Source organism: Hypoxylon trugodes, assembly GCF_022578975.1.
Source record: "Hypoxylon trugodes strain CBS 135444 unplaced genomic scaffold F4822scaffold_10, whole genome shotgun sequence".
Taxonomy (NCBI): Eukaryota; Fungi; Ascomycota; class Sordariomycetes; order Xylariales; family Hypoxylaceae; genus Hypoxylon; species Hypoxylon trugodes.
Window position 1 is genome coordinate 1,822,010 of NW_026250025.1, and position 24,228 is coordinate 1,846,237.

The window sequence follows — 24,228 nt, forward strand, 5'->3', positions numbered from 1 at the left end:
CCCCTAGAACCTCCTTTGAAGAAGCCATGGTTTTACCGCTCGTGACGGGCGGAAAATCGATGCTAGGCGAGTGCCGTATTCTTCCACCAAGCAGAATGGCTAAATGCCCTGGACGAAAGGCTTTGGGGATCATTGGACCGAGGGAAACCCTGGCCTGTTCTACTAGATGGTCGCAGGACTTGCGTACATCCCGGTCGTCTTACCCCATGGGCCACCAAGGATACGGAAAGGATCTGGAGACTGGGGACTGGAGAAGGGCCAAGCTTGGGGAAATACCAATTCCATAAATCAAGAGCTTTCGACCCACTTCAGCTTGGATCGATCATCATTTTGAAGTTTAATGTCCTTAATCCTTTTGACTGTTTTTCGTTTAGCTCTGAGGTTTGTTACCCCCTTAGTCTATACACTGACGAAACTGTCCCCAATAACACGGACAGATCTTAGAGATTGTCAATTGAGGTTGTAGAGGAAGTGGAGATGTACTTCTGATGACTGGAAGTCAGGGCCGAATATTGAAGATAGTGTGGCAAGCTTACTTGGTTCTTAGCTTAAATCCGACCAACCAGTCTGGTTGATTCATGTCGATGCTAGACCCTCCACTACGGAGATGGGCTTCATTTTAGGCTCAATGCGGGGGAGACGAGCCGGGGGTAAGCCAGGGTTAGTTAGGTAGCTGAAGAATTCTTCCCATGTGTTTTGATTTATTATTTTTATTATTATCTTAGTTTTGTTGAAGATGTTGAATCTTATGATGTTTATAGTGACAATGACACTTGTACGAGAGCGTGAAACGATTAAACTATCTAGGTAGCTAGATGGAATGAAATTGGATCTTCCGCCGAGATTACGTGTATCCAAGTGTACCAAAGACATTATCGACACCGCGTCGCAGTTCCATATTCTGATGTTTTGCAGTGGTAGTGTCACTTATAAGACGCATATCTCATTCAGGGGTAGTTTGTGTCACCATACCAGATCTACAAGATATTACAGTTTTAAAAACTGAACGCGACGACTGAACCTCAAGGTAAATCTCCAGACGGATTTCATCGTAATTTTTCCACTTATACCTGGCCAGCGTGGGGTATTTCGTATCTTATGGACCCTTGATCAGTTGCGGATCACACTACAACTCGAAGCTGTATTGTCCGTCCTATCGGCCTCCAACTCGGGCGATTGCTGCACCGGCACTTTTCCGTCTAGAAAATGCATAGTTGAAGACGAATTCTATCGTACGAGCATCGTTGTAATATTGATTATACTTTGGAATTGGTTATAGTATCAATTGAATTTAGTCTCTACTCACACTTAAGCTGCAAGTAATTTATTGTGACAATACCGCAAAACGTTCGAATTCGTTCTAGAAGTCGGGTCGCCAATAGATCTCTACATTTGTATTTAGCCTCATATACCCTTCTACCGGCGCGTCTCATTTCATCCTATTCTCTTGAGGCTCTTATCTCGTTCCTAGTCATTTCTCATTTCCCTTCCCACCTTATTCTTCATCGAAACCGAAAATATGTTAGCGGATCCCTCAATATCGGTTCTTGGACCGGACCCGACGCACCGGAACTGCATCCTGAATGGAAATGCATTCCAACAGGATGCCATCCAATCGTTCAATGGATGGCAGTACGCGTGCTTTTACAGCTCCCTGTCAGTGGGTGGTGCTAAAGAACCACTATATATCCACCTCTCGCGTAGAAAGTTGTCTGAGGGGAGCTGGGAGACATTCGCCTTTGAAGACTATCCCCAAACGACAGATGATGGTCACAACACAATTCAGGTAATACTAAGCACTATCATATAATCAAAATGTAGAAGCGCTAAATGAATTAAGATTGGAGTCTGTCCTGGCGACGGAACTATCCATCTTTCCTATGATCACCACTGCGACGTGTACTGTAGCCTCATCCCATATTCCTAGAAGAATCGCACTCACTAGTAATAGAATACGATACCGTCATTCCCAACCCGGCATCGCGCAATCCCCAGAGTCTTTCTCGTGGTCTGCATCACTCTTCACACCACATTTATCCCGTTTACCAGGATTAGGTGAAGAGCACGACCAATTACTCAGCTACGTCACATACCCGCGCTTCGTACAACTAGATTCGGACCTCCTTTTCACGTTTCGCACTGGCAAGGCTGGCTTGGGTGACGACCATGTGGCTACATACGGTCGGCGAGAAGACGGATCATACGGTTACACCGCACCAGGAACGAATCTCAAGGGTGTCGATAATAATCCGTATATTCATGGATTAGATTTTAAAGCAGGGCGCTTGCATGCAACTTGGGTGTATAGAGGCTTCGTGCACTACGAGGGGTGGGATGATCCCCTTGATACCAAGCACAAGCAGCAGCGCGGACCCAATTCCGGGGAGAATAATCATGATATCTGTTATGCGTACTCGGACGATGGCGGCCGTGTATGGCATAATGGTGCGGGTGAACCGATTGCGGATTTAGCGAAGGGCGAAAGCGTTAGGCCTGATTCACCGGGAATCATGGCATTTAAGATCCCTAAGAGCTCTGGTCTTTCTAACCAAGAGTCGCAAGCTGTTGATCATGATGGCGGGGTTCATGTACTAAATCGGGATGCTGTTGATGGTGAGCAGAAATGGAAGCACTATTGTCGATCCCCTAAAGGTAGGCTAATATTTATCTTTCCCCTTTACTTCTTCTTTCTCTCCTTTTCCCCTTCTATTTTATTCATCCCCCCTCATTCCAAACTTAGTATTTTTTAATAACCGCGGCGGGGAGCAGGTACCTGGACACAACACGCCCTTCCGCACGTCAAAGGCATATATGGTGGTAAGCGTGGGCGATTAGCCGTGAGCAAGGACGATGATCTATATCTCATTTTACCGGATCCTTCATCACCTACTTTAACTATCTTGAAAGCGTCAAAGGAAACCAATTACTCGCAGTATGAGCTCGTATGGCAGCGAGATGGGTTCCCGCCCACGGAGCCACTCGTTGACACTACAAGGCTCGATTATGACAATGTACTGTCGGTATTTACACGAGCCAGTAACGGCGCGGACTTGGATTTAAGTGTGCGTGTTGATGTTGTTGTTCTCGATTTCAAATTATAAGGAGGCACATGGGGGAGCACCAAAAGGGGCGAACTCTCTACGAAATATAGGTCAATATCCCCGAAAAGCAGTATCAGGTAGCATGCACCAGCCAATATACGAGTCATTGGTTTATCCGCTATTCAAAGGGAAATTATATTGTCAGAGTACCTATGCAGTATTCATATCGTAGTGGCTTTACCGCTGTCTATGATTTTGTGCGACTATGACCGTGTGAGGCACGACTCCCCAGTCTTGAAAGATCCCATAGCGAAGCAATTAAATACTTTCCAGTGATTATAGAAGAACTCAAGCGTTATATCACTTAGAATTGAGGGCGCATATGAAGTTACTTAATATCGGCACCTTTGTATAATGGGGATGATCGCAGAGTACCTGCCTGGGTGGGCAAAAATGCTATGAAAAAAGCACGGAATTCAAAACAAGCCACGAAATCTACTTGGCAAACACCATAATATACTTAATCAATATGTAATAGCTTAATATATTTAATGCATCGGTCTATCATTCTCTTTATTTACTAAATTTAGGGTGGTTCAAACGTATTATAAATTTCGGCTATCTGTGATGTTCAAGCAAGGCGATGAACGATCCAACTCCTTACCAACCAAATGACTATGCTAATTGCCATAAGCATAAAAACCCATGACAGTACACCCGCTATTATATGGTCTCGAAATGTTTGCGCCGCGTCTCCTTTACTATTATTATGTGGAAACGGACGATCTGGTACAGGAACATTCAGAATCTTGCACAATGGTTCCCATCCTTGGCTGACTTCATAAAAGAATAGCTTCTCTGGAGGTACAACCTGTCTTAAATGTTCCTCATGCTTGCGAAGTGTGTCCTCTTCGATTTTCTCCTGTTGGTAGCGCCACATCATTATTTGGTGGAACCGTTCACGCCAGATTCCATAAACTTGTGACTTATGTAGCCATAGAACCACAATTGGAAGATACCATGTCCCCATTAGACTATTTAAATAGTTCATGCTTTTCCACCATGACGCCTGGTCTCTGGTTGTTGCTATTACGATGGCGTCAGGATAGACCCGCATGATCTCAGGGGTGAGCGTCGCAGCGGGGCAATCCATGGTTGCAACGTAGCCGTCGAGTACTTCGGAGATAAGCCAATCAAGCTTTTTCTGTTCTGAAAACGTTTGCGCTTTCGGAGCAAGCTCCATGATATCAAGCCAAGCCTTTATTTGATTATCTGGACCTCCGAGGGACTGGATCCCGGAGTCGTGAACGGGGCCATCGAGTAGAATGGTCAGGGCTTCGTTTAGTGTCTTGGTACCTGTACGCGACCTATATAAAATCAGCCTCACGCCATGAATCAATGCGACAGAACATTTCGTTTAAACGGCTCAATCGTTTACATCGATTTTATTTTTCTCAAAGAGGATAAAATCGCTAAACAACTCGATTCTACTTACATTCCAGCTCCGATGACGCGAAACTTCGTCCCCGGTGGACCTGGAAGCGAGGGACCTTGACCCATGACGACGTCGTCGTTGTCACCAATAAGGTACGCGCTCAACTCCACAGGACCGGTATACTCGTTGGCGTCAAGACGTTCTAGACACTCAAACCGTCAAAGTATCAATGGCGTCGTATGAGCTGAAAATGGTGTCATCAATGCTGACTATGGCGGTTTTATACTCCTCCATAATGACGACCCAGTATCTCTCATTACGCTGCGGCAGGGTTACAAAGCGCCAAGAACCGGGAAACACCAAGAGATTTGCGGTTTTCGAATATATTGCCAGGGTTACACGGATGATCTTGAAGGCTAAACTGCGTATACCAGACAGGATCAGCTTTCATACATGGCTATTACTGCCGAACGGCTGAAGCGGCATTTTCATGCAACTTTAACCGCCCTAGGATATATGTTTTCCGGCAAGCTCGCTATCTTTTTGGCATGTGTTCTTCTCCAAAGGTCCCCCAAAATCTCCAACGCTTCCAACTTTTGCCTCAGCTGTTGACGAGGCGCCAAGCCGGCTGAAAGCAATGTCAGGCAGATCAAATGTCCCTTTCCTCCTTATTTAAGGCTTACCAATGCCGGTGCTGATCAAAGCTGAGCAAGATCTGCGTACACCCTTTCTTGATAATATATAAAGGAGACTGATCGTCGATCGCAGTTTCGCAAAATGGCAAACTTCCGGACTTTTAAAGCCCGTACAATGCAACGAACTGGTTCCCGGATTCGAATACGTGTGGTTTTCGCCGAAATGACCGTTGAATATGAAGTTTTGATGCGGTAATAGGACCCTGTTATCTATTGTTGGGTTACGTTTGGCACTTTAGGGAGAGACCCCTATCCGGGGGAATGATTCCCCCTAAGTTGGAGAATTATGATGTGGCCGGTTTTCCGTTGTCAGTCCACATACAATGGCCAATTTCTAGACATGAGTTCACATGAGATCGGAGGTGGTCAACGAGGCTGGAATCGTTTCTGTCTTCTTTCCTTATCTATACAAGAGACTATCTGTGAACACCTAAGCAGATAGGGGGGAAGTGTTACGTAATCGTTACACAGGCCACGATCCCCCCCTGAAATCGAACAAGATATAACGCAGCTAACTGGCATCAAATAGCTATAGGTAAGTACTTACATTGTAAGGACGGTGGTATATCTTGTTCTGTTCTACCTAGATAGTCGTAGCGCCGCAATATATCTCCCTATGTCTGACAGCCATTTGCGGACACATAAACATTATTTGGTTCCTTTCCTAGAATACATTCGATACTAGCTACATTCGCATTTATGAAGTTTTCTTGGTATCGCGAGGAATGGCCATTTTCAGGTGCCTCATAAATAGCCCCGGTGGGAGTATAGTAGGCTGAGGCTAGACATACACGGGAGTCACTACTCCGACTCGGCACTCTTGATACCCAGATAGATGTTAGTTAGATATACCAATCTCCTTTCACTTGCGCTTGAAAGTCGCATCTTTTGTTGAAAGCTTTCAGATATGACTTGGACTTATCTAACACAAGAGAGGGGGATTCCATAACGCCCGTATTGTCGAGACAAGTTCTCAATTGACGTTTGGCGTACACAGGTGCGCCCTACCAGAAAGTTCTGCCAAGAAATACTACGCATGTATTTTGATTTCTGGTTTGACGTTTTTCGAATGGATTTTCAGCAGCAATTGTGCCGTAGGATCGGAAGATGATGCATGCTCCTGAGTTCCCTAAGATTGAAGTGCTTGCTTTCCAATGAATAGTTTCAGACTGTGCTCCACAATTGAGACTATGTGCAAAGACATACCCTCTAGTATGTTCCAAGGTTTTCGGCTCCAGATAGACGTAGTCTGGCCGATATGTCAGTATGAAATATGCCGATGGCGCTCAAAGAGGAGTTATAGATACCAACTCGGGGAAGTCACCTGACTACCTCCTGCTTAACATGTCTACGGATAGACCCCCTCGAAATTCGCTTTGAGATCTTAGGAATTCCATGGATATCCCAACTTTCTCATTTGAACATTCTGATTCTCGTAGCCGAGCCTAGCCGGTATCTATTGAAGGAATCATACGGTTTGTTTATCTCCTAATTAGGAGTCAAGCAGCGCCTCTACACTCAGATAACTCCAGATTCAGCTCTCCTCTTCTGTCTATGATATGTCAGAAATTCCCCAACTTGACACGTACCAATCGATTCTTTGGGTTACAAGATGGACCAGTAGCAAGTGGACGCTATAGTAGCTGCCCATATTACATAATAATTGGACCCTTAAGCTTCGATATATGATATAACGGGCTGCATGGTTACGTGCTTCTGTGTGGATATATCGAATGGATTTGGGTCCAGAAGAGGGCTCCCAAGTGGAATCGAATCGAGGTAGAGTAACTTCATTTGAGCATATCCTGGGGAATGCGATTTGTTGTCTCCCCCGCGTCTACTCTGGCAGGTAATGTGCCGTCCTTGAGTCACCCGATTCCACTTCAGCCGTCGTTGCATCTGGCACTTGTTTTCTCTATCTTAAGAAGTTGAGGAGAAAGTGAGCTCCTTGTAAGGGTAGGTTACAATTATTGGTTGCAATCATCGACTCGGTGTATGTGTGCATATATCACACATTCTTATTTTATAGATTCTGCAACCTTGCGCGGGTGGTCTCTTCGAGCTCGTCGCTTATTGGTGACCCCAGGTACATCAGAACATCAAGGTTCTTAACGTCTTTACTTTGCCGTCTGCTGATCCCTCATCATTCAGTCTTTCATACAGCATCAGAGACATTATCTTGAGGAAAGACATATTTATTACTGTTAAAAGATATTCTCACATTGTTGGGCACCTATGCAGGATTCCAGGCCTGTCTATCACTTAAGAATCGGTCACATTCTCATTATGACTATTATCTTGCGGTGACGTATGTATTGGTACTCTGGACGTAGACATGTCTTAAGATGGATTTCGATTCTGATATATCAGATTCAATCGTGGTGTACCTAAACTTGGGCGTGGCGGTCGCACAGACGCGTCAGGTGCTTCCGAAGTCCTATAATGGCTGTACCAATGAGGGCAGGTTATAGCGCACTTGGAACCGAATAGGGGAGTGAAGAACTCGAAATAAACCCCGCTGACTCACCTATAAGCCTGCTTACAAATTTGATAGATACCCTTCAATGAGATACCGTCGCACGATCCGATCTTTGTCATCTAACATGATGGTGTATGATAACAATGGGAATACCTTTTTACAATTGGTCGCACGGTCGAGTTCGGGGTGCGACTCACAACAGCTGACATTTCTATTTTCTTCCTAACCTATGGCTATCATCGACTTTTCCCATGTGACGAAATTACCGCCCATAACTTTGCGATTTTTCTGGATGGCATTTAAAGAATCTGATATGTGATCCTCCTAGTAGCGTTGCAGTTACAGCGAATGGGAAATTCCTACGTTGCTATGGCGTTGTTGTTAATTAGTTTATAGTATATATCAGCTAGGATGCGACAGTAGAGCGGACAGTTACACCAATGGCGTTCGCTTGGGAGGAATGCGTTTTTTAAATCGATGACTCGACGGGCGCCGAAAATATCGAGAATCGAGATTTCGATAGAACATATCTGGTAGTTTGTACTACGGTAGTAGTAAGAGGTAGCCGGTGAATTTTTCTTTTTTTCTCTCTTCCCTGTCAATGTATATCTGGCGATGTAGTACTAAGTCACCTCGACTTGGTATCCCGAATCCCGATCCTTTGCTCCTGAAATCGCACCTCAAGGGATGGCCAACAAGTGAACGTGGGCGTCTGACGGGCAGAATCTCGTCATATTCGTGGGTGTCGTCATTCGGGCTGACGGGGTGGAAAATCAAAATTCACGATCTCTCAGCTATTCCTCGATGGCGGGGCACAGCTGCATCATGCCATTGTGGTTGGGATTTTATCTTTGCTGCACATAGGAAAAGGCGCATGGTGAATACATTCCTCCGATTGGGAGAAGCGATATCAGCAACTCTTTGAGTTACTTTTCTTTTCTTCGCCGACGCTTTCGAACGGCGGCTACTGACCTTAACCAAATTGCCGGGTTAGGGCTCTTTTCGAGGATGAAGAAAAAAAAAAGTACCTTGCCCACCTTGGCGATTCTTCGTGCGCTTTATTACCTAGATCGTAGAGCTAAGGCCAACAAGCCCTCGCCTAGAGGATCCCGCCTAGCTTAGTCCGCGCGCCACGGATCTGATATCCGTCGCTAGACTGACGCTTGGATCATGCTGCTTGATTCGGCGCCATTCAGTCGGGAGATTGAATAAGGCCCACAGACGGGTTTGTTCTCCCAATATGGGCTGGTAGACCGCCGAGGATATATTAGGGCCACGAGGTGGTCTGGCAGTGCGAATGGATAACCCTCATCCGTTGTGTGGTGGTGCAGGAACCGATCGCGATGCATTTGCCGTACCCTCAATTCTAGGTACCCTACCTGGGTACGTAGGTGTGGGTAGAGTAGGGTAGGTACTGTACTAATTGTAGAGTACTTGCGTACGTACATAAAATACCTATACATTTACATAGCTTCGGTAAGTACCCGGATTGGGGACGGCGGGTGTGATGCGTAATGCGAAATGCATGTTGGCGGCGGCAGCGCTATTATTGGGCGACTCAACTGCCCTTACAGCTTCAAGTGATTGCGAGGGGAAATACGCGTAGAGGTCCGAGATGAGTAAGATCAGCAGCGAGAAAGGAGGGTCTCAATAAGGCTTTCTTCGAGGCAACACACTGCGGATTTGAAAGATTGCCATGATTGACGTGATTGTCATTTCAATACGAGAGCCTCAGCATGCGGGAAGAACAAGTATCTTACAGCCTACGGGTTGATTCTGCGCTGCTCTGCGCTGCTATGGGCTCCGGCTATGGCCCCGGTTATGGCCCTATGGGGTATGCAAACTGGCAGATATTTATTTGCAGTACACCGACAGAAACGAAAAATCGGAGACAAGATGTGCCAAGCCTATAACTACTTATGGGTATATATGGAGCGGTTGCTCGATTGGGAGAAATCCCAAATTTATTTGATTAATGGGTACATTTTCTTTGCCCATCACTTAGACTTCTCCGACTGATCGTCTTACGGGCTTTCTCTCGCGGGTGAGGTGGACACAATCAGGAGACGCGACCACGCATCCGGTCCGTTTATCCCCAGAAAAGCTTTGATTGCAAGCGAAGGAGGCCCGCGATTTGTCAATATTCCCTCACCATGCCAACAACGGAAGATCGCCCTTTATGTATGTGTCGCTACCACTCTTTCTGTTTTTTTCTATCGAGTTCCATTCCTGTGATGAGGTGTCTGATACGATATCGGCCGAAAAGGAAACCCGCGGTTTTCTTGGCTGCGTCTTTAACAGAGCATCCTCGCAGAAGAGTGGTCAGACTCGGTAGGAACCGACGGTGCCGAGGGCGACGGGCTTTCGTTAGGCGAGTACCACGTGGTGAACGTGGCCAGCTTCTCTGTTTGGCCTATTGCGGACGGGAGGTTATAGTCTCTACCTGGGCTGCCTAGGTAGTCCTAAATAAATTCGACCAGATTTTCTATAGTACCAGTGCGGTAGCAACAACTTAGTAGCGTACCCTCTCCTCTCGCCATTCGCGAAGGTCAGGTAGCATAGTCCTGCTTACCCTTTCACGCTATTGGCAAAGACCCTTACATAGTACTTGCTGTAGTAGTACTCTCTAGTAGGCAGGTGGTGGTCTGTGGGTCTCATCAGCCAGCCATCGTGAAGTTATTAATGGATCGTGCATTAGACCCAAATTGGGATGGATATTAAACTGCAAATCCCCAAGATGATCCTTTCTCAGGGACCCGTTTGGATCCCCCCTCAAAGCACACAATTTTGACCATAGCTTAAGGGAGGGGAGTTCCATCTATAGCTTTGAATATTTTCTCCCATCATCAACATAACCAAAGAACCAGATCCAAACACCAACTTTTTTTCTCTCGCACAAGCCACAACTTCAACTTCGACTTCACCAAATTTCTACACGTGCCCCATTCTAATATCTTGACATAAATTTCTGCCAGTCCAAGCCGGACCTGCTTCTTATTGTAAGCAACTCGCCCAAGCTCTAGGAGAAAAGAGAAAAGAAAAAAAAAATTCTTCTCTGACCCGTTAGCTATAGCTATACCCTGCCACTCCGGCCATCAAACATATTCCTTCTTTCTACTCTACCCAGAGGGTACATAATTATTAGTCGACAATATGCACATGCACACGTGCGGCAACTGCGGAACTGAGTACACGACGGGCAGCTGTTGGTACTGCCATCCGCAGAACAGACCTCAAGAATTGACGGAGGCGCAATCGGCGCATATCCATTGAGGAGATATGAGACGTGCATCGCATTGAATAGGGGGGGATACCTTTTAACGCAGCGGAAGAAAAAAGACTTCAATTCGAGGTCCTACGAACCTAGGACCAAAATCGCTCGCTTAGTCTTAACGAGAGACTGCTTTTTACTGAGCGTTCATTCGTTCTTAATCACTATTGCACTTTGCGTTTCGCTGGATTGCTCTACGGTTAGAGGCGACGACGAACATACACTATTACATCGTCGCATCGAATCGAGCTTGACGCATCGGACTTGCAATCAAACACCGGTATATCTAATGGGCCACGGTGTTCTTTTCATTGAATTGGAGGCTTTTAGAAAGCCTCGTTTGGCCTCTGCTTCGAGGTCTTGATGCATTGGTAGCCTGCTGGCTAGCTTTACGAAGAAATGATCAGGGGGTTATTGAGGGTTATCATAACCTCGGAGACAGTTGGCATTTACAGGCGTTATCATGATATCACTAAGGGACGGGCATAACTCAGGAAAAAAATCTCACGATTGTCAACGGAAAGCATTAATTCATTAGATCCCCGGCCTTGCATGCGATACCTTATTAACGATTATATCAAGAATGTCAGGCGCATGACCTAAAAGTCCAGATATCTATTTATAGTCTTGTTTTATTCTATCCTTGAATTTCTAGTCTTTAATTATAATAGAATGATAAATATCACTAAAACCCCACATCCCGAAATGAAGGTATCGTGACGCGATTATTCCACAGTGGCACGTGCCCACCTGGCGAACTACCCTCCACCAACATACTCATATTTTTCAAGCTATCATTTTCTATTTTAGTCTGTACCTTGCATATCAATATCTTCTAAATTGTTTTTGCCCTTTTTATCCAATACATATTTGATAGAAAATCATACGGGGTTAATGTTCATAACACCAAATTTTCAGCTACGGCCGAGTACCATCTAGAGTCGTCTGGGCACGGCGCGTTAAACGTCAGTTACCGAACAAGGCAATACAATAAGGTTATGATTGGAGGAATAGCTCTCCTAGGCTGCATAAGAAATAGCATGCAAGGTATCTCGGAGCTTTCTCGCGGGCAATAGCTTATCCAAAGAGGTAAATTCCAGCTCGAAAGTAAGGGAGAGTACCGGTACTGGAATATATGCAACCCCTTCTATAAATAGATAGTCTAGAACCACCCCGGCGATGATGTGGTCTCACAGATCGGAGATGTGAACACGTATTACAGGCAAATAACCAATCAATACCGATGCGGCTGCGAGAAGAGCTTATTTCACTTTAGGCAGATCTAAACTCTTCCCCGGGGGGCCGGTTCCACGTAGCACACGGGGAATAGATAAACGTGGAGCATGGGGAAGCTGATTTTAGGTATTTAGCCCGGTTTTAGGGGTTACACAAAGGCGACGGGACTCTTGACCTGAAGACTATTGGTCTTGTCTTCAGCCCAGAATAGGTAGGTATCTACCGGCATGATATGGTGTCCTACACCATATCTATCTTGGTTTGCAACATAGCACAGCATACGGAACTTACTCCTAACCTATGGCGACGGACCGATCCGAGGTCAAGTGAGAGGTAGGTACTCAGGTAAGTATCTCGAAGAGTAAGCAAATGTATATTAACAACTACATATTATAATATATTGATTGCTTATTATAGCTTGTGCCGGCTTGTACCACCTCGACTAACCAGATATCTCCGACATCTCCTTCCAAGTACTTGGTAAGTACCCGGGCCACCGAGCTCGTATAATTCTTCGGAATATTTGGTCGTAGTTTCTCGTGATATTCATTGTTAGGTTCATCATCACAGCTAGAGTGACAGCTAACAAGACACAAGAACTAAATTCGAATAAACTAGTCTAGAATACCGAACGATGAATAAACTCTATAGAGAACAATAGACAAGTTCATAGAGGACCGAATAACCAAATGATACCATAACAAGTTCGCAAGACGATAGGGGTACACCCCGACCTAGGACTTATGCCGCTACCGGCTCTCATCGAACAGTGCCGACGCAATCCAAGAGCCGCATCAAGTTTCCCCGCAGAGTTAGCGTAGAAGCCAATTCCGCCACCCCAAGCCTAGTCGCCGTCACGGAGGGGGTTGCTGTTCGTATTAGCAATCCCAATGACAACTCATGTTTCTTGTGTAACCCCAAAAAGGGGGTGACCAAATCCGTATAACGTTTCGCTCGAATAATGAAAAGCTCAATCCGCACAAGAATTAACGATCATATCGCACACGCGTAAATAACAACTCCACGAGCCACCACTAGTGTCATTCCGGCGTAAAAGGGTTCTCCGCGACCTTTTCACGCTCGACGTAGACAGCTGTTCCGGATACGGACACCTGAACGAAGCCGAGAACTTCCTTCTCCTCGAAAGCTACTGCAATGACGGCATTTGCGCCCCTGGCTACGCAATCCCGCGTCATCCTCTCTACAGCCTGATCTCTCGCGTTGTACATTATGTGGGTCAAGCTCTTGACTTCGGAGCCTGCGGCTGCTGCTTTGAGGAGAGCTTTGGTATCTTTAAGCGCATACGTGGTAGAGCCGAAAACGGCACCGAGGACCTTTGCAATGCGGTAACCTGGGAGGTTGGGTGTGGTAGATGTCAAGAGGGACGGTGCCGCGCAATGAGGTTCGCTCTCGGGCTTCGCGCTACCGAGGGTCGGGGGTGCACCGGGTTGGTAGGATGTCGCGCGGCCATTTTGGTTCGGTGGGATCATAAACGTCGAGCGGCGATTTGTCAGCATTTTGATGGATAGGAACAGCGGATTCTTCGGTATGCGTATTGGTATTGGTACGGATGGGAGGGATCGCGTTGTTGACGTTTATGTAAAGTAGCAATATGATCACCACGATCGGCCGCGAGAGATGCGCGTCGCGCGTCAATATAATACCAAGGGTGGGTAATAAGCTGTGGAGAGTACAGCTCAACGCTGGATGAAATACGAAGTTGGTGATTTCGATGATGTTCCCAAATTCGATCCGACTCCCCTGGAGATTTGTGAGATTTTTATCAGATGAGATATTGGGACGCGACGTCATATCTTTCGTGAGGCCTCACGTTCTGGAACTTCGTCGCTTGAAATTTCCCATTCCCTGAAACGTGGTCTGCAACATAGCTTCAATGGTCGTCTAGACATGCCTCGACCTTCTTCAAGTTGCCTTGCGCACGGTTCGAATCAGGGATCCCCGCAGGGTTCTGCAACATTGCCAAGGCCCCCTGTAGGGGTTGATCGAAATCGATTTCAAGCATCAGCTTGGCTTGATGAGGCTGGACCATCAACATGTCGTAAGATTAACTATTAAGTAAAATAATTGAGTGACGCTATTAACAATAATTGCAACGTGTTGGTACGATGGGGTGGGCATGGGGCGCCTAATGATCAGCCCTCACATGCCTCCGCTAAAATCTCATCCCAGTTTTGCTCTTCCATTTTCGCATCCCCGCACAAACCAAAATGCCTCTCCAAAGAACATGGCAGACCCAGAATCTAGCTCTTTGACGTTCCCTTTATTTCCAAAATTACCTGCCGAATTACGTGATCAGATATGGCGCGAGGTTCTGCCCCAAGAAGTCAAGCCATTGTTGTATATCTATAAGACAGGATGCTGGCGACCAGAACCCCTACATGAGTCGGATGCAGGTTATGACCCCGAAAGTCGCCTTAATTTTCACACCGTATTTCGCCCGGATCTGGTGGAAGGGACCTGGTTTGAGCTGCCGCTGGCCTTCGTTAGCCATGAAGCTCGCCATATTGCCTTGAGTTGGCTTCGCGAGAATGGGTTTACGAAGTCGCGTCTTACCAAGGATAAACAATGTCTTCTCTTCTTCTACCCTTTCAACCAAGCCCTTGATGCAATCTACGTTTCTCAAAAACAGTTAATATACTCCATCCTTGAGTCTTTTGACTTTGCACCATACAATGGCCCGAGCGTTCCTATTGAATCAACCCTCCGACACATCGCTATTTCCGAGGAAACATTTATAGACCTAGGGACTGACGTATCTGAGTTGTTGTTATTTCATAGCCGATTAGAAACATTCCTTATTCTCGTCAAAATACCACCGGATATGAAGCCTGCAGATAACAGCAGGGATGAGCAATTTTGGTGGGAGTTCGAGAGTGCATATGGGTGGTCGTTCAGTTGGAAACGTGACCATTGGGTCTTCAACGCCAGGGATGATGGCTATATCGGTGACGAAGGCCTATATAGAACTATGCAAAATTTTACTATGGAGATGAATACATCGGGTCACGACAGAGGGCGTCTCGGCGGCCAGGATGTCGAATTTACCCCAGTTTTACCCATTAAAAGGTGGAACGGGCCCGTTTAACCAACATTGTATTGCTATGATCACAGGGAGTTATGAGTGAAGATTATGGTGTCAGTGGTCTGGTCCCAGGGAAGGGTCACATCACGGAGGAGCCTTAGTTTGGGACATGGGAATAGGGAAATCATAAATGAAGATGTCTTTGAGATCTCGTATCAATTAGGTGGTTGGAAGCGTTTCTCCTCCCTCTGCAATTAAATTCATGCATAACGGACTAGCTACCTAGGTAACGGATCCCTTCGAAATAGTCGCATGTTTTAGAGACTTTTTCGTTATTCTGCCTGCCCAGGTGCAGAAAATAGGCCAATAAGAATCGAACTCTTCTAAACCAATCGAATCGCTATCTATTGAGCTCACTTCCACAAATTACGAAGCTTGCCGAGCACTTTAAGATTTCGAGAGGATGAGAAGAATGTCTTTAAGTCTTGTGAGAGTTAATATATTTCCTGATTTGTAACTTGAGTTGATGATGATTGGTTACTATAGACCCACACGAGCTTGTGTAACGGATGAAACTACCTAGGTACCTAACCAAGCAGCACCTATTACTACCTAATTATTCAACTAATAAGGTGTAGGGTATGTAAAACAATTCCAATCGAAGGCATAGTAGGAGGAGTATTGAAAATAAAACCCCAAGAAGCTATTCCCAACGCCCATCCAATCCTCTCGCCCTAAGTTCCCATGCTCGAGATTCTTCATTGTCTTCTGTGTGGGTCAAGTTGGCCTGTGAATTGTCCATAACCGTAACCTCTTGGTTAACACTAATCTTATTCCAAGACCCTTGAGACACATCTGATTTTTCGCCCGACGGCGACAGGAAGAATTTTTCGATAAGGGGCCGGTAGGTAATTGTGCAGCATGCAACAATTCCAGTACAGATTTCGAGACCAGATAGAATTCCGGGCCAAACATCGGTCCCTAGAGGAGTAAGCCAAGGGCCGACGTAAACGTTGTGACGGTGTCTTAGTAGGAAATTGGTAGGTACTTACAACTCGGATCATAGATTGAAGTTTGCTCCCCGTCCGACATTGTGACATTCGAGGTAGATGACATGGATTCTTTCCGCGCATAGAATAAGCGAGCGATGCTCACGAAGCAAGCGCTTTGTTCAATTAAAAAAATGCACATTGAAATAAAAGGATTGCCAGGACTTACATGCAACCTGTTGCGAACGCCCCCGATAGAAGTACTTTTCGCCTAGTAGACATATGTAATTTCCAGAGCCGGTGCATTGGGGTCCCAAGGATAAGGAAGTCAAGCAAGACATTAATTATTCCGATGGCCAGAGTCACGGTTCCATAGTCAATACACTTTCCGGGGATGGAACTATCCCATGACTTCTCGACGGGGTAGCAACTAAAGATACTAGCGAAGAAGGCCGCGAAAACCCAGGACGAAACGATACCAGCGATTACGATGAGTACGTTGCGGAACCGCTTGCCGGGGAAGATTCGGTGGTAAAGAAAGATAACTGTTATGAACGACGTTAGGTAAAGTTGTTTCATAATCTGGGGGGGGAAGTTCGAGGGGCTCATATCGATGATCAAACTAAATGATACCTAGACGGGCACTTACTGGAGAGTTTTACACACGCCATCCCGAACACATAGAAGCTCATCGTTACGAGGCTCAACTAGAGGGGTTTAGTTCTATCCCGGACATCCCGGAGAGGGGCCAACACTAACTATTGAGAATTTCCTGAAGTCCGTTACGAGTATTACGTGTCGACCGTATCCGAACTGAGTTATTGTGTTCAATGACGCTACGTAGCCAACGTATAGGACCTAGAGAATATGTTAGTCGCCTAGTTACACGAAATGTTGAAGGATTCAAGCAGAAAGACTAACGTAAGAAAGGAAGAGGCAGTAGTCATCTTTGTCCAAGCCTGAGCCACTGAGACGTCGGGAGAAGAACCTCAGAACTACGGAGATAGTGGCGGCGCCAAGACAGATTCCATTAGAGATGAAAATGGACGGGACGAGTGTCTCATCAATATGCTCCTCTAGATACTGAATCTGCTCTGGAGTAAACGCCGACATGGTGAGAGCTTCAACGATGAGGAACGTTAGTTCGTTCTCTTGAAAGTTTAGTTGTCATCGTTCGAGTTAAGAATTTTCGCTTATTATCCCCCGCAAAGACGGACCGGCACTCTTCATGTAAGAAATCATTAAGACATTTGATGATCTGATATCCCCTACACCCCTGATTAAATCATATAAACTTAGCTTACTTCGGGACCGGCGACTACGTGGATATAATCGATTATGGCTTGAATGTAAGCTGACGGCTGTGACTATCGTGTTACTGCAACCCCAACCCTCCACCAAACCAAATTTCTTTCCGCCCCCTTTTCTTCAATAAGCGTAGGGCTATAAAAACCAGAGAAACTTTATGCGATGCTACCAATACCCGACCAGTCAGAATTTGTGGCGTCAGATTATGTCCTAGACGTATAGTCGACACTGTATTACACTGTATTCGACTGTGTCGTCGGATATGGGGCGGCACAACCGACGTGCGTACGGTAATTCTCGCATGGTCAGCACTTTATTCTGTCAGTTGTTGGTTACCTATCCACCCTCGTTTCATCCCCTCCTTTCACCTTGCATATTAATAACGACCCAACAAATCAGAAGGTCTTCCTTCGACGTTGTATGCGACCTTCTTACCAACCAGCATGCGTGCGACAGCATCTTCTGTTGATGTATTACAAAATGAAAATTCTACACAGCTGTCAGGTCATGGTCATGATTTCGAGGCAGGCTGCGTTTGTCGCACACGATGGATGAAGCCAGGCGTTGAATTTAATAACAAAGAAAAAAAAAAAAAAACTGCTGCAGGAGTTGAATCCTTCCCGGCCTGAAATGATTTTTAAATGAGAGTATATGTATAATCTATACGCCATCTCATTTATCTGTAAGGGATAACTCCGAACTCCGCTGATTGAGAAGCCATCACTGTGTTTTGCAATCACAAACACGGTATTTACCTAGGGAGATTCCCTTCAGTCACCCCTAAGGGCCTTGTTGAGCTTCTCAGAAAATTCGTCGTTTCTTCTCAACACCAAGGAAAATCATCATGGCGTCTTTCTGGGTTAGAACTCTGCGCGCGGTTAGCGCGATACCATTCCTGTTCATTGCAGTCTGGACTTGGCAGGTAATGAACCTTGACAAGATGTCTGTCCTTACCAAACCATTCGCGGACGCTGGTGTGATTGAATGGGACGGAGGGAAGGTCACCATAATTGACCACTTTCACAATATCGACTTTTTTGACCAAATTTGGCGAGGCGGTATGGCGACGTTTTCGACATCAACTTTGGGTTATGATAGCGTTGCTTCGTGGCAAGTCTTCTCGTTCCTCATCGACCTCGGCCCGGTGTATGCATTGTGGATTCTGGAGTCCTATCGTCGCACAAGCAACTGGACTTTAGCGTACTTGTACGTTCAAAAAAAAAAAAAAAACCACCCTCTATAACCTCACCCGGGTAGCTTTATTGGGTTACTAACGATGAATAGACCGACAGTGTTCACTCTCGCGGCCCAATTCTTAGGTATAGGACCTGTTGCGGCTGTATACTACTTCCTATACATCACTTTTGGACCGACATCTTCCGACTTGACCCATATTTCAACACGACAAATCGGCGTATGGAATAAAAGTAGCGTACCACTACTTCCAATCGTACTCTTGCTTCACACATCCGTCGTACTCGCCATGTTTTTGGCCCCAAACATGGCGACTAGACATTTTTGGACCTGGGCTTGGCAATTGGTTCCCTTTTGGATTGGACTTGCCAACATCATAGTCGAGCCAGTTCTTAACATCTTGCAATTTAAAGGACGTCCTTCCGCGTCGCCTAGGTTGCTGTTGGTGGTACTAGGATTGATATCTGCTGGAGTCTGGGTTCATACACTTTTATTCTCTCCGTACTCTCTGTCTGCTCTTTTTTTTCCAGAAGCTGAAGAGCAGTCTGAATTTGTCCCATTTATCCGAAGAGCCTTACAAGCAGATCAGCTGGGTTCCTTTGGTAGTTCTTTATTATGGTTGGCTTATTCATTCTTCGATTTGTACTCTGCTGGTTTGATGGGGAACGAGTGGCTGTATTATTCTGCCTCGCTGCCTGTCATCACGCTCTGTGTAGGACCTGGTACGGCGTTGGTTATTGGCTGGTATGTAAGGGAGGTAGCCTTGGCATCTGCTAAGAAATAGAAGAATGGTGTAGCTAGAATATTTTTGTTATTCTGGGGGTTGTATCCTTGGACCGCAAATAGCCTCTTGCTATAAGATGGAATCCGAACTATAGGGGGGGAGACAATAATAGAAGGATTCGAAGTCCGTTCGAATATTATTAGACTAAGAATGTTGGGTACCACAATTATCTGAATAACCGATACGTATTCTCCGGGCCAATAATTTCCGATCGTGAGTATGAATTATAATAAACCCCCTATGGCTGACGTTAGTCTCATCAGTATCCAAAGTATATATGGTATGCCTACTTCGGCTACTCCCCGCCTATCCGAAAAATGACATGTCCAAATAAAGAACCGAGTTTCAATTGTATGATCATTTGCAGATACAGACGATCCTTCCCATAGCCCTTGCGTCCTATAACGCCCCCCAAATGTCGACGAAAGTAGTAGAAGGGCCTCCTTATGGGGACACATCTCTTGATAATCATGTGCTAAATCAGCTAGTTGGTCAGCGATTTATGGAGCTTGGCATCAGGCCTCTTTGCATTCGGATGATATTAGAAGTGAGCTCTGTACCCCGGAACACAAGGCTGAGTCTACTACCCGAATTACCCATCACGCACGTCCGTACATATCTCTTATGGTTACCGAGGCCGCCTAGAAAGGTCACCTTACCAAGGTGAAAACTTTGAAGTCTTCGGGATCCCGATGTTGCATCGTGTACGATACCCGTAGATGCGTCAGCAGCCCCCAAGGCTTTCATGGATGTAAGTGACGAGAATAGGTGTTATTCATCCTTCCATACAGCCGATCCTATATATGAACAATCATATAAATATGCCCAATTCGTAGTGAATATCCCTGGTTTTCAAGTTCAAAATCCCAAGGCAGCATCGACTTCGAACAAACATTCAAATAGTATTTATTATGGGTTCAAGCAAGACCCAGCACCGGGCATTGCAAGCCCCGTCCACAACTCTTCTCTCCTTCTCGAAGTCCTTTGTTAGCTTCGTCCACTCCATTCTTTATCATCTCGAAACGGTATATCTTACCTGCGCCAGCAATGTCGGAGATATTATCCTTAGTGGATTCCTATTCGGTGCACTCAATGCCACCATCGCCCCCCTCTTCTCCATGGGTCCCGCCCTCTCCATTCACGATATCATTGCATCAACACCTTCCATGCTACTATGGTCATGGTGTAACCTCTTTCTATTCTGCCTCCACAACCAGAAGCAGGAAGCCACAATCAACGAAGATAAGCTGAACAAATCATGGAGACCGATCCCAGCCGGACGACTTACCCCGGAACAAGCAACGCGACTCCTATATATCATGCATCCCTTCTGTCTTATTGTTGGCCTCACAATCGGAGGGCTAGTTCCGTATGCCGCCTTGACTACATTCCACGTATATTATAACGAATTCGGAGGCGCCGACGATGGTATCATGAAAAACGCCCTTAACGGAGTGGGGGTCGCCTGTTTCTTCGCGGGGCCGTTCGAGGTCGCTACTGGACATTCGGTCTTCGCTGGTCAAGGCGATGCTGCTAAATGGCTGCTCATACTTGCGGCTACATTCGGTACTACTAGTCACACACAAGACTTTCGCGATGTCGAAGGAGATGCGGCGGCTGGGCGGCGAACCATCCCACTTATGATCGGAGATATACCGGCTAGGGTGGTATTGACTCTAGGTATTATAGGTTGGACCGAAGTAGCGTGTTGGTATTGGACAGTGGGGTGGATGGAGCATTTGTTTGCGGTCGTGGCAGAAGCAATCCTCATAGGAAATCTGTTTCTTTGTCGTAGTAAGGAGGGTGATATTCGCGCTTGGAAGCTTTGGTCTGTTTGGACGTTAGCCTTGATAATGTTACCCGTAATGGAAACATACATGTAGCGAAGGAGGCTGGGGAACTCCAAGTTGAAAGATAATAGAAGAAAACTTTTCCAGTGTACCCGGGACGTACTCAGGTCGGTGCTGTGATTGTTGTCACGTGACTCAGGGGAATGGAAATTTTCGAATCGATCCTCTTGATCCAGGCATTAGACAAGTTTAACTAATCGTTTCGGAATATCATCCCAGAACTTGCTTCCGCCTTGTTCACCTCGGGTTTCAGAGAACCATAAACCAACTTTGACGAACTCATCCTCTCTCTCAGTTGGAAACAGTAAAAGACCGATCATTATCTCTGGGCTTGTCAAATATTTATTTTCTCTATCCTCCGGTCTCCAAGAAAGTGGCGCGCACTTGAGGGTGCTACGCGAGATCAATACCATCCATAGTTTGTCTATCGGATCCTCTAGGTAAGTGTCTTTGCCGAGGGTTTGCCAATCAAAGCGGAGAGAAGCTATATATTCGTCTTTGTCAGATAACAGTTGGAAATGGAAATTCATCCCAACCCATCTCCTTTCATCATCTGGAACCTTGATTACTTTCCCTTCGCCCTTAGACAGCGGAAATTGGAAGGTCTTTGCGTATAGTTCCAATGTTGCACTTGAAACTCGACCAAATGAGTTGAATTCCTCCACGGCAATGTTATGACTCTTAAGATCGAATTCTGGTGATGTTGGATAAAGGTCCGTGCCAACTGGCATCATCCAACTCAGCCACCCGGGACTATATGCCCAGCTCCAAGAGGGCGACACATACTTACCCTCTGAGCGTTTCAAGTAACTTGCGAGGTCATCCCAATGGGAAGGGGACCAAAGAAGCCCTTTATGCAAATCTGATTTCCATAACCCAGCTAAGTATTCTTGACCTTGCAACTTTTCGGATATAGTCCTTGCAAGCGCGGAAAGAGCTGGAAATCTATCACTTTCGTATGACAACTCCCGTTTGCCGTATTGCGTGACGAGGATGTACCAACTGTTCAAGAGACTTTTACCCTCCTCGCTGCTCCATGAAGGTAAACCATAGCTGTTGAACATTGACCCGTCTGCTGATTCATGTAGTTTCCCGCAGTCAATATGGAACATTAGTTGCCCGAAAATGAGTCGTCGTGGGGAAACCCAAGCTTCTTGAAATGTCCATCCTCGTTTATTCCAAGCGGCTCCCTCAATATCCCTTCGGCCAGGTTCGTCGGGTTTACGATCGACGAGTGGCATATACGCCATCCTAGATGTCTTAAAGTTATCCCGGGGAGAGTTTTGCATCCGAAGGTATATCTTTCCCTTAACAGAAGGATCTAACTTCGACTGGAAGACGATTTTTAGCATCTGCGGGGCGTGGGGTGTTGTCAAGAACCCGCTCAAGCAAGAGTCCCCTTGAGCAATGCACAACGTAATAAAACTATTGGCATAAACGTTAGACATCTCGAAAGCTTCCTGAGCCCAGTCCTGCGCATTATCTTGGATGATGCATAGAGCATCTATCCAAAGATACCTAATCCCGAGGGCCTGGCATACTTGAATAGCGTCCACAACCGTTTGTGGCAATTTCTCGAATTCAATCTGCGAAACGTGATTTTGGAGTGTATCGTTAGTCGTTTTCAGTTGTTTATCAGCTCGCTCCTTAGAACCCCAACAATAACTCAACGCCGCGTATCTTATTCCACCAGCGCCTATCGATTCTCTGAATTCGGGATCTTTCTCTGTGATGATAAGACGCAACTTCGTGCTAAAACTTGAGCCGACATCTAGGAGACGTGTGGGGTAGTACTTGTTATCGGTAGGAGCGGGGACTTCAAGGAGGGACTTGGCGACAAGCTCATCTAGGCGCCTCTTTGAAGGTGGCGATAAGTGTTTGTTAGATAGAGGTCTACGCCAGATCCGGAGCCACGATGCGCATGGGTCTAACTCGCGTCAGCTCGGTTTCATCCAGGCAACATGTGAGGTTGTTGTCTTACCAACGGCGTCAGTACAGACATTGTAGGTCAGTGAGTGATTAGAGCTTTCCTCGCTTCCCCATTCGACGGTAAAGCACACGGTAAGTGAATCAAGACAGATTCGTTTATCATCGCCACCGCTATAAGAAGCTTCATGCAGCTGGTACGCCACCTCAAAAACGGTAAGCTTTGCTTGATACCCATTTTCGAAATCTTGTTTAACCCCATCCTTGATTCTATCCCATGCTAATTCCAAATCCTTTCTGAATATCTTGCAGAATGCGCATCCCTGGGAAGCAGTAGATTCAAAGCCGGGAAGATCGGGAATAGTATCGTATCGCTTATAATCAAGTTTTAGCTCCGACTTAGGAATAGTGTTTATTTCGTCTGTATTGCCTTGACCAGCCATTGCGGCTAGTGTCATGAAATTGACGCCTCTTGTCTCGGAATTCTTTTGTCGCACTTCTCCAAAATCAACGAATCTTGTTCCATCTTCGGATTGCTTGATGGTGCCTCTAAGCGCCGCATCATCGAGTCCGAGAGCCTTGCAGTGTTGACAAGGACGGTCTAGAGGAACAACTTGATAGTGTTCGATTTCGTCGTCCACTGTTTTATCGGCACTGTTTGAGTACGCCATTGTGTAACGATTTTTCTTTAAGGGGGGGGGGGGGGGAGATAACAAGAATAATTAAATTAAATATGTAGTGTTACCGGAACTGTTCCATGTCCCTGGTCAGCCACACGCATCTATTAAAGTATCTACATGATTCTTTCGATCTAGTAGAGGTATTCTTGACGATGTAACTCTTCAGCTAGCCATACGCAGCTATCTAGACCTACCTAAGTAGGTGGATAGGTGATTTGCGGAGTTTTTACAGCTCCGAATGCCAGTGCCCGTATCTGATGTAGAGATCGACGTCGTGCCCCGCGTCAATGGAGCGCC

At 46.0% G+C, this 24,228-nt stretch overlaps 8 protein-coding genes across 8 annotated transcripts; 4 read left to right on the plus strand and 4 right to left on the minus strand.

Annotated features, from left to right (window-relative positions):
* Positions 1 to 1,256: 1,256 nt before the first annotated feature.
* F4822DRAFT_64563 (uncharacterized protein) lies at positions 1,257 to 3,596 on the plus strand. The gene is made up of 4 exons (XM_051463798.1): positions 1,257 to 1,786; positions 1,841 to 1,899; positions 1,952 to 2,652; positions 2,770 to 3,596. Exons 1-4 carry the CDS (start codon positions 1,520 to 1,522, stop codon positions 3,099 to 3,101), a joined length of 1,359 nt encoding a protein of 452 aa, XP_051310021.1. The 5' UTR covers positions 1,257 to 1,519; the 3' UTR covers positions 3,102 to 3,596.
* A 10-nt stretch (positions 3,597 to 3,606) lies between these two features.
* Positions 3,607 to 4,765, minus strand: F4822DRAFT_64594 (uncharacterized protein). Its single transcript, XM_051463799.1, has 2 exons — positions 4,537 to 4,765; positions 3,607 to 4,408 (listed from the first exon to the last, which is right to left on the minus strand). The coding sequence occupies exons 1-2, from the start codon at positions 4,599 to 4,601 to the stop codon at positions 3,673 to 3,675; spliced, it is 801 nt and encodes a 266-aa protein (XP_051310022.1). The 5' UTR covers positions 4,602 to 4,765; the 3' UTR covers positions 3,607 to 3,672.
* Positions 4,766 to 12,511: 7,746 nt separating this feature from the next.
* F4822DRAFT_419161 (putative heavy-metal-binding-domain-containing protein) lies at positions 12,512 to 14,289 on the minus strand. The gene has a single exon (XM_051459587.1). It carries the CDS (start codon positions 13,672 to 13,674, stop codon positions 13,198 to 13,200), a length of 477 nt encoding a protein of 158 aa, XP_051310023.1. The 5' UTR covers positions 13,675 to 14,289; the 3' UTR covers positions 12,512 to 13,197.
* An 82-nt stretch (positions 14,290 to 14,371) lies between these two features.
* Positions 14,372 to 15,497, plus strand: F4822DRAFT_419162 (uncharacterized protein). Its single transcript, XM_051459588.1, has one exon. The coding sequence runs from the start codon at positions 14,403 to 14,405 to the stop codon at positions 15,261 to 15,263; it is 861 nt and encodes a 286-aa protein (XP_051310024.1). The 5' UTR covers positions 14,372 to 14,402; the 3' UTR covers positions 15,264 to 15,497.
* A 406-nt stretch (positions 15,498 to 15,903) lies between these two features.
* On the minus strand, positions 15,904 to 17,419 carry F4822DRAFT_434190 (uncharacterized protein; the record flags this gene model as incomplete). The annotated part of the gene is made up of 7 exons (XM_051461966.1): positions 15,904 to 16,181; positions 16,253 to 16,365; positions 16,419 to 16,734; positions 16,839 to 16,896; positions 16,949 to 17,047; positions 17,111 to 17,340; positions 17,407 to 17,419. 7 exons carry the CDS (start codon positions 17,417 to 17,419, stop codon positions 15,904 to 15,906), a joined length of 1,107 nt encoding a protein of 368 aa, XP_051310025.1.
* Positions 17,420 to 18,212: 793 nt separating this feature from the next.
* Positions 18,213 to 19,683, plus strand: F4822DRAFT_440375 (uncharacterized protein). Its single transcript, XM_051462743.1, has 2 exons — positions 18,213 to 18,703; positions 18,782 to 19,683. The coding sequence occupies exons 1-2, from the start codon at positions 18,342 to 18,344 to the stop codon at positions 19,473 to 19,475; spliced, it is 1,056 nt and encodes a 351-aa protein (XP_051310026.1). The 5' UTR covers positions 18,213 to 18,341; the 3' UTR covers positions 19,476 to 19,683.
* Positions 19,684 to 20,264: 581 nt separating this feature from the next.
* Positions 20,265 to 21,431, plus strand: F4822DRAFT_64702 (UbiA prenyltransferase family). Its single transcript, XM_051463801.1, has one exon. The coding sequence runs from the start codon at positions 20,387 to 20,389 to the stop codon at positions 21,356 to 21,358; it is 972 nt and encodes a 323-aa protein (XP_051310027.1). The 5' UTR covers positions 20,265 to 20,386; the 3' UTR covers positions 21,359 to 21,431.
* Positions 21,432 to 23,922, minus strand: F4822DRAFT_440377 (HET-domain-containing protein; the record flags this gene model as incomplete). The annotated part of the gene is made up of 2 exons (XM_051462744.1): positions 21,432 to 23,252; positions 23,307 to 23,922. The coding sequence occupies 2 exons, from the start codon at positions 23,920 to 23,922 to the stop codon at positions 21,505 to 21,507; spliced, it is 2,364 nt and encodes a 787-aa protein (XP_051310028.1). The 3' UTR covers positions 21,432 to 21,504.
* Between the last annotated feature and the right edge of the window lie 306 nt (positions 23,923 to 24,228).

Bases quoted from the DNA above. Each gene is read 5' to 3' on its own strand.
- F4822DRAFT_64702 (XM_051463801.1), top strand. From the start codon at position 20,387: ATGGGTTCAAGCAAGACCCAGCACCGGGCATTGCAAGCCCCGTCCACA.
- F4822DRAFT_419162 (XM_051459588.1), top strand. From the start codon at position 14,403: ATGGCAGACCCAGAATCTAGCTCTTTGACGTTCCCTTTATTTCCAAAA.
- F4822DRAFT_419161 (XM_051459587.1), bottom strand. From the start codon at position 13,674: ATGCTGACAAATCGCCGCTCGACGTTTATGATCCCACCGAACCAAAAT.
- F4822DRAFT_64563 (XM_051463798.1), top strand. From the start codon at position 1,520: ATGTTAGCGGATCCCTCAATATCGGTTCTTGGACCGGACCCGACGCAC. The intron at 1,787-1,840 runs GTAATACTAAGC...AAATGAATTAAG, and splicing joins ATGGTCACAACACAATTCAG to ATTGGAGTCTGTCCTGGCGA. The intron at 2,653-2,769 runs GTAGGCTAATAT...GGCGGGGAGCAG, and splicing joins CTATTGTCGATCCCCTAAAG to GTACCTGGACACAACACGCC.
- F4822DRAFT_64594 (XM_051463799.1), bottom strand. From the start codon at position 4,601: ATGGGTCAAGGTCCCTCGCTTCCAGGTCCACCGGGGACGAAGTTTCGC. The intron at 4,409-4,536 runs GTAAGTAGAATC...GATTTTATATAG, and splicing joins CGCGTCATCGGAGCTGGAAT to GTCGCGTACAGGTACCAAGA.
- F4822DRAFT_440375 (XM_051462743.1), top strand. From the start codon at position 18,342: ATGGCGTCTTTCTGGGTTAGAACTCTGCGCGCGGTTAGCGCGATACCA. The intron at 18,704-18,781 runs GTACGTTCAAAA...AACGATGAATAG, and splicing joins AACTGGACTTTAGCGTACTT to ACCGACAGTGTTCACTCTCG.